The sequence below is a fragment of the Hypanus sabinus genome, chromosome 4 (assembly GCF_030144855.1).
Source record: "Hypanus sabinus isolate sHypSab1 chromosome 4, sHypSab1.hap1, whole genome shotgun sequence".
Lineage (NCBI taxonomy): Eukaryota > Metazoa > Chordata > Chondrichthyes > Myliobatiformes > Dasyatidae > Hypanus > Hypanus sabinus.
Genome location: NC_082709.1, coordinates 17,605,940 through 17,623,354, shown reverse-complemented (window position 1 = coordinate 17,623,354; position 17,415 = coordinate 17,605,940). Strand labels below are relative to the sequence as shown.

Sequence of the window (17,415 nt, the reverse complement as noted above, 5' to 3'; positions counted from 1 at the left end):
ACAAGTACAAACATTATTCCATGACTCCCACACTAAACAGCAGTACAACTTCTAACCCCATCTCCTCATTCAACTTTCAATCCCAGATGAAGCAAGGCACTTCCATGGGCACTAATTACAAATCCTTTCACAGAAATTCCCACATTCTCCTCCTCTCAGCAAACTGATGGAAGACATTATCAATGTGATCAGATGGTGCCAACTCACCAATAATGTACACACCTATAGAGTTTGTTTTTTTTTGCAAAATGACTTAGCTCAAGCTCTCATCACAGAGTGCAGACATAGACCAACAGTTTGAACGCTGGTGGTGAGCTGAGAGTGATCACCTTTAATATCAAGGCAGCATTTGACCAATTGTGACATCGAGTTACCCTGGTAAAACTGAAGACGATGGATCCAAGAGGAAAACACCCCAGTTATTGGTATATTTCACAAAGGAAGATGGCTGTAGTTGCTGGATTACCCCAGCCCCAGGACAGACACATAAAGACCATGGCTTCCGGAGCAGCAAGTGACTCACTTCATGATGCTGAAAACCCATCCACCATCAACAAAGCACATTTCAGGACTGTGATGGATTATCCATCCATTTCCCTGGTTGAGGACAGGATCAGTAAGTAGAGTGGCTGAATGGAGTCCAGAACAAACAATCTGTCTGATTCACATTCAATCAAATCCCCTAAACATTAACTCAATGTCATCAATACACGGTGACCCATCACCTGTAGCATCTACAAAATGCACTACAGTTGGTCATCCAGGATAGTCCAACATCATCTCCCAACTCATGATCCCGATCACTTTGGAAATGAGTGGCAGGTGTAAAAGAATATGACTATCTCCGGGTTCCTCTTCAAGTTGAGTACCATTCTAAGTTGCAAGGCATCCTTATTACTGCACTAAATCCTGGCATTCCCTGCCTAACAGCAGGTGGAGTACTTTCACCAGGACTGCAGCAGTGAAAAGCAGAAGCTCATCACTATCTTTTCAACAACAATTAAGGATATTGCCTTGCCAGAGACAGTCGCATCCCAATTCTTTTTACATTAAAAAGCATCATTAGATTGCATTTACATCAGTACCATGCATATCTCGATAGTCCTACTCTTGAAAATCAAAACAGATTAGTGAGTAGTTTTTGAGAGATGAAAAGTAAACATGTTTTTGTAAGTTGACTGTAGCCTAATAAATTTAATTGAAATAATTAAATAAGACAAAGTCATAATATTCATGGATATGGCACTAATTTAGGTTCAGGAGTTATCCTACTGATACAAAATTCCTTCATCTTACTTGGATAACTTATTTCATCTAGTCTTTCTGCCTTTCTCTGTAGGAGCATAAAGCCTGGTATAAAAATCCAGTATGCCAGACATCAGAATCAGTTTTAATATCATCAGCATACGTCATGAAGTCTGTTGCTTTGCAGCTGTGGAACATAATAATACCTACAAATTAAAATAAATATTTAATTTAAAAATTGAAATTAAATAAGTAGTGCAAAAAGAGAAGGAAAAAAATAGATGTGTGCACGGGTTCAAAGTCCATTCAGAAATCTGATTGTGGAGGGGAAGAAACTGTCCCTGAAATGCTGAGTGTGTGTCTTCAGGACCCCATCCTTGATGGTAGTAATGAGAGGAGGGCATGTCCTGGGTGATGGGGGTCCTTAATGATGGACACCTTTTTTGAGGCACCAGTTTTTGAAGATGTTCTGCGTGCTGGGGAGGCTCGTACCCATGATGAAGCTGGCTGAGTGGCCCCCACCATACCAGATGGTGATGCAACCAGTTAGAATGGTCTCCACGGTACCACTGTAGAAATTTGAGAATGTCTTTGGTGACATACTAATTCTCCTCAAACATCTAATTAAATAGAGCTGCTGTTGTGCTTTCTTTGTAATTGCATCAATCTGTTGGGCCCAGAATGGATCTTCAGAGCTGTTGACACTCAGGAACTTGAAACTACTCACCCTTTCTACTGCTGATCCCTCAATAAGGACCGTTATGTGTTGCCTCAACTTCCCCCTTTCTGAAGTCCACAGTCAATGCCTTGGTCTTACTGACATCAACTGCAAGGCTGTTGCTGTGACACTACTGAAACCAGCTGCTCCATCTCATTCCTGTAGACTTCCTTGTCACCATCTGAAATTCTACCAGCAGATATGTCATCAGCAAATTTATAGATGGCACTTGAGCTGTGCCTAGCCACACAATCTACACCCTAGCAGCACATTCTCTCTTTCATTGTGGCAATACAGGAGGCTTGGTAAGCCCATGACATTACAAGGTCTCGTCCAGTGAAAGTGGCTGATTGCACAGCTTTGTAGCCAATGAGAGTCTACTTATGAATGGCCAAATATGAGAGTCAGGTTCAATTGAAGTACAAAATGATAGAAATATGCAGCAAATCACATGGTATTTGTGGGAAAAAAAACTGTGTTTCAGGTCAATGACATAAAGCCATAAGCTCAGACGACATAGGAGCAGAATTAGGCCATTTGGCCCATTGAGTCTGCTCCGCCATTCTATCTTAGTTGATTATCCCTCTCAACCCCATTCTCCTACTTACTCCCTGTAATGGTTGATAACCTTACTAATCAAGAACCTATTCAAGCTCCACTTTAAATGTACCCAATGACTTGGCCTCCAAGGCCTCTGTGGCATGGATTTCACAGATCTGGCTAACGAAATTCCTCCTCTTTTCTGTTCTAAAGGGGCATCCTTGTATTCTGAGATACTGCCCTCTGGTCTTAGACTCCCCCACTACTGGAAACATCCTATCCACATCTACTCTATGTAAGCCTTTCAATATTTGGAAAATTTCAATGAGACCTTGCCCTTATTTTTCTAAACTCCAGGGAGTACAGCAGTATCTGAGTTACAGGGAAAGGCTGAATAAGTTAGAACTTTATTCCCTAGAACATAAAGATTGAAGAGAGATTTGGTAGAGGTATACAAAATTATGAGGGGTATAGATAGGGTACATGCAGTGGGCTTTTTCCACTGGGATTGGGTTGGCAGGTAATGGGATAAGGATGAAAGGTGGAATATTTAAGAGGAACAGGAGGCGCAGCTTCATTCAGAGGGTGATGAGAGTGTGGAACTAGCTGGCAGAGAAAGTAGTGGCTGCAGGGTTGATTTCAACATTTAAGAGAAATTTGGATAGTTAGATGGATAGAAGGGGTGTGGAGTGCTATGGTCCTGGTGTGGGTCAATGGGACTAGGCAAGTTAATTGCCCAGCATGGACTAGATAGTGTGCTGTAGTGTTCTATGTCTCTACAGGTCCATATTACCTGCAGATTTGCTTGTAGATTTAAACGGAATGCTTGCACGTGCCTGGCTTTATCAAATATTCAATTTATTGACCAAATTGAGAAAACAAAATGTTGTCTTAATTTTCAAAGCAATTTAAATTCAAAATGCATATACACAGTTTGTGAGAACTGTGGGACTTCGGGAGAAGAGATGAGCAGAAGCCTGTGCCGCACCCTCCACACAAATTACCAGTGAATGGCATTGATCAGGACAGAGGACTTCCACATTTTTAAAATTCAAGCCCAGACAGGAACCTCTGAATGGAATTATGAAGCATTTTTATTTTCCATTTCAGATCAATTAGTGATCAAAAGCAAATCAGCTGAGATTTTGATGGGTTTAAAGTCTTCATAACTGAGCCCCAGCCTGCAGCAGGTTTCCAGGTAGAGTCTACATCACAAAGGCTGTCAAGCCAGGTCCTTAAGTTATACTGAAGCAGACCCTGCAAGTGTGATCTGCTCAAGTAGCCCCCCAAAGTGAGGACACAAGTTGTCAAGCATTAAAACTGGATGCCACTTTGCAGATGTCGGAGGGCAGCGTGGAGCAGGATGGCAAGAAGGTAGTCTCTGTTCTAGAGAGGTAAAAAGCATGCAGAAGTTTGAAACCTGCACAGTGGAAATTTAAATGGCACAATGCAAAGTATGCTTTCTACACAATCAATCATTGTGTAATGACTAATGAAGCATCCAGATTTTTAAAAAAAGATGCAAGCAGTGTCTCTTCACAACTTTACTAGAACATGATATCATTGAAGTATCATCACCAGAAAGGTATAGTAATAATAACTAAATAAAGATATTCTGAAGGAAGCCTTTTAAAGGAAACAAAATTGACAAAACATTTACATTGATATACTAGCAGCACCAGAGTGGTAAAACAATGATGAAAAGCTTGACCAGAGTTCAGAAGATATAATTTATTAGATTTTGATGAAATTGAATGAATCAAATGGAAAGGATGGGAGAAACTAGTTGTCCTTCCTGGAAAATGAAATGCAATACTTAGAAATCAAAACCATCTCAAAGGCAGAGTCCAAAAGAAAGACCAAATAAATGGAACTACTATTAAACATAGTAGACAACTAGGGGTTCAGATAATGCAAGAAGATGTTTGATCTGTAAATTATTAATTAAAATTTTCCCAGATCCCATAATTATCTTCCCTTTTGTGGCTAGAATATTGGGAACTACTGTGTGCTCTGTCTTACGGAGACGTGGTTCACACCTGCTTCACCGGATTGTACCACGTAACCCAATGGTTATTCAACAGATCGGCCGTACCGCATCCTCAAGCAAAGTAAGGGGGTAAAGGGGTCTGCTTTCCAAACAGCTCCTCACAGTGCCTGGAAGTGATGGTCCTGGTGAATTCCTGCTCAGCAGACAGAATATTCAACTGTGAGGTGCCACCACAGTAACCTGCCATTTAAATCCACTTTGGCTATCGTGATGGCAGTCAAAAGCTCGCTCCTGGTGGACTTGAAGCCTGCTCTCAATGAAACATGCCTCATGATCAACAGCTTTGAAACAGTACATGTTGAAGTCTAGTTCATCATTGCCAGTACCCTCAACCAGGCCAGCCTCAAGAGTGTGCTACCAAAATGCCAGAGTCCAAATTCCCTCAGCTACTGCCACAAAACCATTTAAGGTGTCTACCAATCCACCTCCTGCCTGCAATTTAGAAAAATCAGTCCACCACATTATGTTTCTTCTCCCTACTTGCCAACAGAAACAAAGTCAAAATGCTGGTTTGAGGAAATAATGGAGCTTTTTGTAACTGCTTTGAGTCTGAAGACCGATCCACATTCAAGATCCAAGTGGCCAAAGAAAATGAGTATGTCACCGTCATCACAGACTTAATCAGCTTCTCAAGGACTGTATAACAAAGAGGTGAATCTGGGTGCTCTGCAACCAGACACCAACATGATTCACTCCCCATTTAAGTTCAAGTCTGCAGTGTTTAAATTGGGTGACCCTGACCTGCACAGTTAATCCAGGTATGACCTACATAAAGCAATCAAAATGCCAAGAGACTGCACAAGACCAGCTGTCAATTGTGGCAAGGCTTACCTGCTATAACAAGCTACCAAACAATGTCAGGCAATTTCACTGGCAACAGTGCATCGCTCCCTGATGAGCTCAATGCTTTCTCTGGCCAAGAAAGCCCATCAGTGCCTCTACTCCCTCACTTTAAACAGATGGGCAATGAAATGACAACACCTGCCCTGACAGCCTCTGACATACCTGTACCCCCATTCACCATTCCAAATGTCAGATCAGCAAGCCCATAGAAGGCATCTGGTCTGGATGGAGTCCCTGGCTGTGCTCTCAGATCCTGCAGAAATCAGCTGGCAGAAGGTTTCTGATATACTTAACTGCTCCCTACCGTAATTAAAATTTTCCACCTGCTTCAAGACCACCATCATCCCAGCAAAGAAAAACAGGATAATGTGCCAAATTGACTGTTGCCTGATGGCTCTGGCATCCACCAACATGGAACGCTTCGAGGGGCTGGTCATATTATATCAACTCCAGCCTCCAAGATACTCACTGGGGTTTAGAAGAATGAAGAGGGAATCTCATTGAAACTTATTGAATATTGAAATGACTAGATAGAATAGACATGGAGAAAATGGTCCCTATAGTGGGGGAGAATCCACAGCCTCAGAATAGGACATGGCTTTAGAACAGATATAAGGAGGAATTTCTTTAACCTGAGTGGTGAATTTGCAGAATTCACTGCTATAGATAGCTATGGAGGCCAAGTCATTGGGAAGATTTGCAGATCCGTGGCAGAAATTAATTTCTGTAGCCCTACACTCATCACAGGAACATTAGAAAATCAAAGACAGCAATGCCAGACTCTTATTTAATGACCACCGCTCTGCCTTCAATAGTCCTTCCTCCAATACAACATGGAATGTATCTCTAGAGTGGCATTAAGGGATCAAACAAGTTCCCAACTTGTTTAAAACATCCTAGTGCATTAGCAGTTATTAAACATTGAGGAACTCTGGACTAAAATGGCAAGTTTAATGGTCCTTGGCAGTTTCCATGCTGTAATTGTTATATAATTATATGGTTAATTGCTTTATCTAAGATAAATACAAATATGGCTGTAACAGAAAGAGACAGTTGATTTTTGAAAATAGAAATTTGGGGTTAAGCAAAGTGGGATTTCATAATACCAGATCAAAAAGCAGGGAAAAAAAATGAGTCAAAGCCTTTATGATGTGATTTTTCTTTCTCCTGGAATGAATGGGAAAATTATTTTAAAAAGGAAGAAAATTAATTCAAGCTGTCCTAAATCATGTTTTACAGGCAAAAACAAAATCAACAGAGGCTACCCTCCCAGTTCCAATTAGCTGTCAACATGGAGCAGAGCATAAAAATTAAAAACGTTCCAAAAATGCTATGCAAATCAGTAACGTAAGTGAACACAAACAGTACATGAATGCATTTGTAAATATTCTATTTGAATTATACAAATGAGAGCTATAGTATAAAATTTAGATAAAACAAAATACAGTAGTTAACACTCTGGTAAAATTTACAACTGAAATCTTACCAAAAAAACACCCTGTACCACAAAGCGCCCAAAAAATTCATTGATATAAAAGCTCAAGTTTAGTGCACTTAAATTATTTTTTTTTGCTTGTGACAGCATTTACATTATGGACAAAATTTATATAGGTTATAATGTGAATTGCTGGCAGAACATTTCCAAATATAAACATTGCAAAGTAGAGTTCAGGCAATAATCTACACAAGAAAATGAAGCTGCTGTATCAGTTCACAATTATGTAAAACATATTAGTAGTGACACTGCAATAAATAGGAAAATTTGCAAAGGCAGTTGTGAACTACTTGGGTCTGAAAATATTTGGGTTAACATCAGTGCAAATTGTTTATACCAATAGAGCAATTAATTACAGCTCAATACTCTAAAATATATAATTATGAGTCAAATCATAAAATTTGGCTTGTGTTGTTTTATGCATTTAAATCTATAATGCATTGGAAAGCAAAATTTTCCAGTGCAAACTAATAGAAAGGAAATACAGCATATGGGATATAAATATTAAGCCACAAAGAAACTATTATTTTGCAGCAGTGGGTATACTTTTCATTGCCTGTATGTTTTTATAGGAATTATTCTTTCTTTCTGGTTCCTCATCAGCTGCTCAAGTAATATGTTGGTTTCCACATAGTTTTATAAATGTTGTTACTGATGCAAAGTTATCTTTATCCCAAGGAAAAGACTTCGAGTATGCACATGTGGTTAGAAAAACGAGTTCTGGCAACTACATACACTAAGAATGTTCACCTTATCTTCAACTCAGTCTGATAAGCTGCTCATTGCCAACATTTTTTGTTCTATTTTATACCAAATTGATTTGTGTCTTAGAAAGCTGCAACCCAGGATCTACATAGTTATTTCTCTTTTGTCCACAGTATCCTTTTGTACATGAAAACGTGCCTATCAGTGAGTCTATATAGAATTCGAAACTCAGCAGTCCATTTTAAACTTATCAAATGAGTTGTCAATTTTGGACAGAGTTTTCCTGATCCGGAGTGCAGTGAGTCTTGCAGATGGATTTTGATACCAGCATTCTTTCATCACCTTTGCAAGTGAGGTTAATGTCTGTTGAGAAAAATGTCATAAAGGATTATCATTAAAACATTTTCCATTGGTACTCTGCAGTCTTCAAATTCATCTCCTTCAAGACATTCCAAAGCCAGGGCAAGTAACTTCCACATCATAACCATTTTCTCATCATCCAAAAGGTTAAAAATATCAAACTAATAATGCTGTATAATGCTAAATAATGCTACACTCCAGCTTGCCAATGGCCTTTGAGTGTTATGGACTGTTAATACCTTTTTTTTAAATTAAGCCATACAACACGTATTGTCTGTTTTGCAGACTGGAGTATCCTGCAATCTCATTGTTTTGAGACATGACAATAAAGGTCTATTCTATTATTTTGCAGGTTAGAGAAATTTTGTGGCTTTGCATAACAAAACTTGAAAAATAACTTCAAATGAATGAAAATTCAAATCTATTTTATCCAAAACGGACAGATACAATTCTGCCAAATTTGCTGCTAATAAACATACCAATTTATGACTTTTCCAAAACAAGATTATCAAATTGTTTGTCATAAGAAATGACAGAGCTATGACCTATTATGTTTTAAATGGTGACATGAACAGCACTTCAAAAACGAATTAAGGGTTTGTTTCATTCTAATCCCATCAGTTAGCTCAAAAATAACTAGAAAACCTGATTTAGAAACTCTCAAAGGACAATTCATTGCAAGAAGAGGGAGAAAAGACAATCAAGAGCAACTCACAAACAAGAGGAAATCTGCAAATGCCGGGAATCCGAGCAACACACATAAAATTTCTGGATGCTCAGATTTCCAGCATCTGCAGATTTTCTCGTTTTGATTGAATTACTACACTGCTAAGTACATAATTGTGAACTTCTTCAGGGACGCCTACCCTGAAGAAGTTTAAATCTTCCCTTCAACAGGAGTTCAGTGAAACCCTCTCTCAATTGCCTTCCTTCTGTGATCCCTGCTGCTCTCAGACTCTTTCACCAGACCCTCTACTATAGCTGTGTATCCTCCCTGGGACTACGTTTTCGCCACCGGCTTGAACCACACAGTTTCCAGATTAGTTTCCAGGCTTCTCAATTTGAACCCTCCGAGGACTCCAGGTACTCACTGTTTCTCCCACTGCTTCTCCCACTACATTCTACGCACCACCCTTTCTGCCATGAGGAGGTACCTGGTGTCCCTATCCCAGTCACTTTCACAACTCTGGGATTCTCTCTCCGCCTCCTGTAATGTATCTGTACACTATTTTATCTTCCACTGGATCTATGCTTTCAGTCGCCAGTTCTTTGAAATTCGCCAGACGAGGCCACACTTCGGCTGGAGGAACAACACCTTATATTGCATTTGGGTAGCCGCCAACCTGATGGCATGAACATCGATTTCACGAACTCTGGTAATGCCCCCACCCCTCCCCTTCCTTCACCATTTCCCATCTCCCTTTCCTTCCCTCACCTCGTCTCATTGCCCACCCATCACCTCCCTCTGGTGCTCCTCTCCCCTTTTCTTTCTTCCATGGCCCTCTGTCTCTTTTAACAATTTACTTCCCAGCTCCTTACTTCATTCCTCTCCCTTCAGGTTCCTCCGATCACCTTGGTGTTTCTCTCTCCCTTCCTCCCACCTTTTAAGTCTACTCCTCAGCTTTTCTCCTATAGTCCTGCCCAAGGGTTTGGGCCCAAAATGTCACCTGTACCCTTTTCCTAGACACTGCCTGGTCTGCTGAGTCCCTCCAGCATCTTGTGTGTGATGATCAAGAGCAACTGATGTAATAGATTTTGGGTTATGGCTTCGTGTTTAGTTACCTAATGTACAGTTGCCACACTACAAAAGATGCACATTTCTGCTGCCCGTCACCACCATAACACCCCCATTCTGCAACATCCCCAAAACATGACATAATCAGAGAAAATTCATAGGTTTTATGTATTAATTTATTGCTGAGAATTCCACTTTAGCTTTTGAAAACAAATCCAAAATTATCAGCAAGCAAAATTCCAAATTCATAAAACATGAGAAGTAAAGACCCAACTATGAATTTTGTGTTTGTGGAAATGACGTTCTCTAACAGTAACAGGAAAAACTTTGTCAGCAGGTGCAATGTGTGCCCTGGGCTCTAAGAATCTTCTCCAATAATTTTCTCACCACCGAAGTAAGACTTGCTAGTCTCCAATTCCCAGGGAGACTATTCCTACTTCATTTCTTGAACAAGGCAGCACATTTTCCACCCTCCAATCATCTGTTACTACTTCTGTAGCCAGTGACAATGCAAAGCTTTCGCCACCTCTTCCCTTGTTTCCCATCAGCAAGCAGGAGCAACTTCCTTGTTCAGAATCCCAGAAGGAAATTCAAGATGTCATATGATCTCAAACTTTCAAGAATTTGAAAGCTTAAACACATGAACAATCACAGCCTCATCCAGGTGGAAAAGACATTAACCTGTAAATTGCCACTGATTACTCTAAATGCACTTTGAATAAGTTCTGGTGCTAAATAAACATTCAGCTACATATGCTTATTAGGAGACGCAATTAACCAAAGCACTCAACTTAAAGGGTGGTGTCAACTCCACATCAAACAGTGATCTTCCTCAACATCAAGCAGGAAGTAGAGATGGCTCTGACCTGGATGAGGCTGTGATTGTTCATGTGTTTAAGCTTAATGTGAGAAAGACTAAGGAGCTGGTGGTGGACCTGAGGAGGGCTAAGGCACCGGTGATCCCTGTTTCCATCCAAGGGATCAGTGTGGACATGATGGAGGATTACAAATACCTGGGGATACAAATTGACAATAAACTGGACTGGTCAAGGGACACCGAGGCTGTCTACAAGAAGGGTCAGAGCCGTCTCTACTTCCTGAGGAGACTGAGATCCTTTAACATCTGCCGGACGATGCTGAGGATGTTCTATGAGTCTGTGGTGGCCAGTGCTATCATGTTTGCTGTTGTGTGCTGGGGCAGCAGGCTGAGGATAGCAGACACCAACAGAATCAACAAACTCATTCGTAAGGCCAGTGATGTTGTGGGGGTGGAACTGGACTCTCTGACAGTGGTGTCTGAAAAGAGGATGCTGTCCAAGTTGCATGCCATCTTGGACAATGACTCCCATCCACTCCATAATCTACTGGTGAGGCAGAGGAGTACATTCAGCCAGAGACCCATTCCACCAAGATGTAACACTGAGCGTCGTAGGAAGTCATTCCTGCCTGTGGCCATCAAACTGAACAACTCCTCCCTCGAAGTGTCAGACACCCTGAGCCAATAGGCTGGTCCTGGATTTATTTCCACTTGGAATAATTTACTTACTATTATTTAATTATTTATGGTTTTATATTGCTATATTTCTACACTATTCTTGGTTGGTGCGACTGTAACGAAACCCAATTTTGCTCGGGATCAATAAAGTATGTCTGTCTGTCTACAGAGCATTCTTTTTTTAAAAAAATAAGATGGCAACCTCATGTTAGAATGCCTGGATTGACTCAATACACAGTTCCAGCAGTTGCCACACTCCCAAGAAATGCACATCTCAAAACTGAATTCTGTGCCATAGACAAATCTTCAATATACATAAAACATTATTTTATCAAATTATCAATACTTACTGGGTCTGAAAACCATCTGTTCGGTATATTTGGTCTTTGCTGATCAACACAAATTACCTTTTTCATATCATCAAAACCAGGATCGTTAGGAACAAGATCATAAAATGGAGGGTTATACTCTTCTACAATTCCTAACCAAAAATAAAAATTGCAAGAATGTGTTAGAAATAAGTTTTTATGGTGCAAATTAATACTAACATAATAGCCGATTAAATAAATACTTACTAATAAATACTAACTGGCATAGTACTTAAACAAGATATTAATGATACATCCTACACAGAAAACACTCATTCAAGAGTTGTAATGTTAAGATAAAGTCCAGTTGATTGTTGTCAGATGTATTATTTGACCTAATCAGCACATTCAGGTTTAACAAGGGAAATGCAATAACAGAATGCAGATTACAGCGTTACATCTACAGAGAAAGTGCAGTGCAGGCAGACACAAGATGCAGGGCCATCTTCTTGTACAAGGGGTCCCTTCAGTGCTCAGAAGATAAACCATGGAGAACATTCTGACTTGTTGCATCATTGCTTGGAACATAAACTCCAATGCAGAGGATCAGGAAAAAGCTCCAGAGGTTGTAGACTCAGCCAGTTCCATCACGGGTTCTGTCACCAGCCTCCCCACCATCAAGGGCATCTTCAAAAGGCGGTGCTTCAAGAAGGTGACAGGCACCATTGAGAACCCTCATCTTCCAGGAGACACCGTCTTCTCATTACTATCATCAAGGAAGAGGTACAAGAGCCTGAACATGCTCTAAAGTATTTGAAGAACGGTTTCTTTCCCTCTGCAATTCAGCTTTCTGAATGGTTCATGAACACTACCTCACTATTTTATTCTCTTTTTTGCACTACTTATTTCATATGTCATTGTAACAGGATTTTTTAAAAGATGTATTGCACTGTACCGTTACTGCAAAACAAATTTCATGACGTACGTCAGTGATAATAAACCTAATTCTGATTATAACAGATCTCAAGGCCAGAGTACGTATTTTCAGCCTTTTGCATCTTGCGACCAAAGGGAGCATGAGTAGTGCAAAGGTCTGGAGTTGAATAGTCTTAGATAATTCTGGCTCCTTTATCAAGACAGAGATGGGTGTAGACAGAATCCATGTTGGTTACCTAGTCAACAAATAGGATGAGCAATATTGCTGGATGTGCCAGTCTTATACTCAATAACAGACAACTTTTCTAAGCCTCCTAATGCTCAGGTGCAAAATTTTGAAATGATGAAAAATCTTTTAAAATAACTTTAGCTAGAAAAATAATTTTCTTCAAATTGATCAATTTTCACAGAGACATCATAATCCCCAGGATATAGTAACCAGAAAACTAAATATAATGTTAAACATCAAGTGAAACTATATACAGTACCAGATGTCAATGTTTTTCATCTATACATCACAGCTAAGTGCAAAAAAAAAGCAGAAAACAAAGCTTTTGGAAAGTGGAAAAACAATCTACAAAGCTATCAAGGCTATGCTGAACTAACTGAATATTCCACATCTGCCCTTTCCATGTGAGCCTTTGCAAAGCGATCAACTTTCAGCTCACGGCTGGTTTTAGCATCAGCTTGAAAGCATTATACAAATGGAGCAATTCAAGGGCAGGGATGCTCTATAACATTGCCAGCTACATCTTGGAAAGCTGCTGAACACTGCTGCACCCCATCTGCAAGTTTGCCAATGACACCAAGATTGGGGGTGTAGTGGACAGAGAGGAAGGGTATCAAGGCTTGCAGAGGGACCTGGACCAGCTGGAAAAACGGGCTTTAAAATGGCAGATGGGATTTAATGCAGACAAGTGCGACGTGTTGCAATGTGGTAGGATCAAGCAGGGTAGGTCTTGCACAGTGAATGGTAGGACACTGAGGAGTACAGTGGAGCAAAAGGATCTGGCAACACAGGTCCATAATTCGTGGAGGTGACATTATAGATAGATAGGATCATAAGGAAAACCTTTTGGCAGATTGGCTTCCTTAAATCAGAGCATTGAGTACAGGAGATGAGATGTTATCTTGAAATTATACAAGACAATGGTGAGGCCTAATTTGAAGTACTGTGTGCAGATTTGATTATAAAATGATGTACAATAGAAAAGGTTGAAAGAGTACAGAAAATGTACAAGAATATTGCCGGGTCTGGAGGAACTCGGTTATAAGTAAAGATTGAACAGGTTAGGACTTTATTGCTTGGAATGCAGAAGATTGAGAAGAAATTTGATTGTGGTATACAACATTACGAAGGGTATAGATAGTGTAAATGCAAGTAGGCTTTTTCCACTGAAGTTGGGTGGGACTGCAGCTAGAAGTCACGGGTCAAGAATGAAATTTGAAAAGATTAAGGGGAGCACGAGGGAAAACTTCACTCAGAGGGTTGTGAGACTGTGGAACGAAGTGCCAGCACAAGTGGTGCGTGCAAGCTCAATTTCATCATTTATATGGATGGTAGGGACATGGAGGACTATGGTCCCGATGCAAGTTGATGAGAGTAGGCAGTTTAAATGGTTCAGCACAGACTAAATGGGCTGAAGGGCCTGTTTCTGTGCTGTATTTTCTATGACTCTACAAAGCAACTAGGCCAATTACCTACCACTCTGGTCCACCCTCAATCAGAAGTGATTGAGGGAAATTTAACAATACTATCAAATGCCATTTGCTTATCAATAGCATGTAACCAAAACTAAATATGCCAGCAACCATCAGAACTTGTTCAGCTGCAGAGCACTTGTAATGCTGGTACATTCATGAACACTGGAAATAAAGGTGAAAGCAGCATCAATACTGTGGTATCATGGTCCACTAATAAACCCATTAGTTAACGGGAATCAAGACCGATCTCTCTAATGAGCACCGCACTACAGAAGATATATGAAAGCCTTGGTGAGGATGTGCAAGGGTAGAACAGATTCACCAAGATATTGCCTACAATTGAGCGCATTAGCTACAAGGAGACTGGAGAAGTTTGGATTTTTTTTCCTGGGTATCCAAGGCCAAGGGGCAACTTGATTTAAGTATATAAAAAGGAGAAGCATAGGTCGATGGATATGAGAGTTGCGCTGCATTTGATTTTGGCAGCTTACTGGAACCCAATTGCCAGGGGAGCTGGTAGTAGATATGATGACATCATTAAAGAGGCATTGAGAAAGACTCATGAATAGTCAGCAAAGAGGGCTGCGCCATAAAAAAAGCAAAGCAATAAATGACTGTTTCAATTATCTAGATGGTCTGGGCAGACAGAAAACCACAGGGCCTGTTTCTACATGGAGCACAGAATGTTGATCAGGACAATGACCAAAGCCACAAAAGTAGCATTGGCTTTTAGATGGTAGTCACGTCAGCTAAACAAAATTGCTACAGGAATTTCTCAGTGCCATTTCCCGAGAGCAATTTTCATATCTGCAATTTCCTCCCCTCATACCAACTTCCAGTTCAAGATGGCACTACCAAAGATGGGCGACAGCTTACTGGTGGTTTACAAAACAAGAAATGACTAAATACTCCATTAAAAACACTGTCTGTGGTGATCGTTTCCCAGGGAAACAATGACAAGGTGAGCGAAGGCAAGGCTGATCTGAGGGTTAAGGCACGTTGGCGCGAGACGGAGTCTGAGTGAGGTCGAGGCACGTTTGAGACGAAGTCAGTTAGAGAAGTAGTTGGAGCAAGCAGAGCAGAGAAAAGTTGGAGCAGATTTGTTTTGGAGCCCATAAACCTAAATTGGGAGTGACATTGAATCTATACAAGCATCAGGCCAACTTGGAATGGTCAAGTATGGGCTGTAACATGGGGCCCAGGAACAGGGTCTATTGCAACTGTGGGGCATGGGTCATTGTGTGGGGTAATGACCTAGGGTTTGGAAAATTTAAATGCCAAGCTAGATGGACTGAAAAGGAAGGCATCGGGACCAGAGGTGAGGGCTGGGGCTGATTCTGCTCCCGACGTTTGCTCCGCTCTCCTCAGCACTGAGGCTGTGCTCTAATCTGTCTGCTCCGGCTTAGTGTCTGCAAGCTTCAACCATTTTACCCACTGGGTGATGAACTGAGACAACGGGCCTACTCCTGAGTTCGAGTTTATGGACTCAGTTTTGTTATTCTTTACTGTATTGTTTGTGCGATTTGTTTTTTTCTCCTCCCCTCTCCGCACATTGGGTGTTGGTCTTTTTTTTTAAAAAGTTGGCTTCTTTCGGGCTTCTTGTTTGTGGCTGCCTGTAAGCAAACAAATCTCAAGGTTGTATAATTTATACATACTTTGATAATAAACGTTCTTTGAACTCATTAGATTAAACTGAGGGCAATTACTAATTGCACAACATACATTTCCTATTTGTAAGTGCTCTGATAAAACAAGAACACCTGATCCTGGTCAACATCTAGTCTTGACTGATCCATAGCAAATAATATTTGTGGCAATCATTAGGAATTGTCCAACTAAACCAGGAAGGTGTTAATCAAAGTCAAAAAGTCAAAGTAAAATTTATTATCCGAGTACATATATGTCAACATATACAACCATGAGGTTCTTTTTCCTGCAGGCACACTTAGCAAATCCATAGAATAGTAACTGTAAACAGGATCAATGAACAATAAACTGTGCAAATGCAAATAAAAATAAATAATGAGAGCATAATATGACAAGATAGAGCCCTTAAATGTGATACCATCAGTTATGGGAATATGGGAAATAGAATGAGGGTGGTTATCCCCTTTTGTTCAAGAGCCTGATGGTTGATGGGTAGTAACTGTTCTTGAACCTAGTGGTGAGAGTCCTGAGGCTCCTGTACCTTTTATTTGATGAAGCAGCGAGAAAAGAACTTGGCCTGGGTGGTGAGGATCTTTGATGCTGCTTTTCTATGGGAATGTTTCATGTAGACGTGCTCAACAGTTGGGAGGGTTTTACCCATGATGTACTGGGCCCAATCCATGACCCTTTGTAGGATTTTCCACTCAAAGGCATTGGTGCTCCCATATCAGGCCGTAATGCAGTCACCCTTCACAGGGGGTCGCGATCACAACCCCCTTGATTCTCAGTGACATTACCATTGCTGAATTTATCAATACTCTTAGGATGTCACCATTCATCAGCAACCTAAATGACTGTAGCTGCATCAACACGTTAGAGGCCATGTTTTCCACGGTCAGGTGTTACAACTCCAAAAGTCCCCAACTGTTTCAACCAGGCAAGGTTTATTTTAACATTAAAATACAAAACATGTTACACACCTGCCAATACATCTTACTTTCACGTTACAATCAGAACATATCAATCATGTACTTGTGCATTTTAGATATAGGATACTACAGGATCAAAAATATTCTTAGCACGCCAGAAATTAATTGTGGAAAAGAGTTCATTGTAAAAAATAGTTATAACTCTCTTCAGAAAATGATTTAAATCCAAAATACCACCCAAACACTTACCATTGCTCACTGTCCTCCTTGCTACTTCCCATAGAACGAGACCAAAGGCCCAGATGTCAACTCTCCTATAAGAGTCAAAGAGGTTCACCTGCATTGATTCATCCAATACTTCAGGAGCCATATATCGCTTAGTGCCTACCCTGGGATTATTACCCACATCTAAAAGGTTAGTGCATTGGGAATGCATCACAGCAAGACCTAAGAGAAAATTAAGAAAAAAAAACATAATATTTCATAAAATATTAGAATAATAAGCAATTAACTTGAAAATTCACTTGATACTTTATTTTTGCTTTGCAATATTCTGAGCAAAACCAGCTCAATGTTTGGACATAGTATCATTTGCAGTCAAGGAGCAAGGTATAGCACTCAGGAGAGAGAAGCACACGAAAGGGAGGAATAATTTATGACAGACAGCAGTCCACAGATGAGGGAATAATTAAATAATAGTGACCA

General features: G+C 40.4%; 1 protein-coding gene across 3 annotated transcripts in view; it reads right to left on the bottom strand.

Annotated features, from left to right (window-relative positions):
- Window positions 1-4,214: 4,214 nt before the first annotated feature.
- LOC132392531 (activin receptor type-1-like) overlaps window positions 4,215-17,415 on the bottom strand; it is a 119,610-nt gene continuing 106,409 nt past the window's right edge. For all 3 annotated transcript variants that reach the window (XM_059966518.1, XM_059966517.1, XM_059966516.1), the window contains 3 exons: window positions 16,960-17,157; window positions 11,537-11,667; window positions 4,215-7,959 (listed from right to left, as the gene is read on the bottom strand). In XM_059966518.1, the coding sequence (XP_059822501.1) occupies window positions 7,825-7,959; window positions 11,537-11,667; window positions 16,960-17,157 (464 nt within the window). In that variant the 3' untranslated portion in view covers window positions 4,215-7,824. The remainder of the gene's footprint in view (window positions 7,960-11,536; window positions 11,668-16,959; window positions 17,158-17,415) is intronic.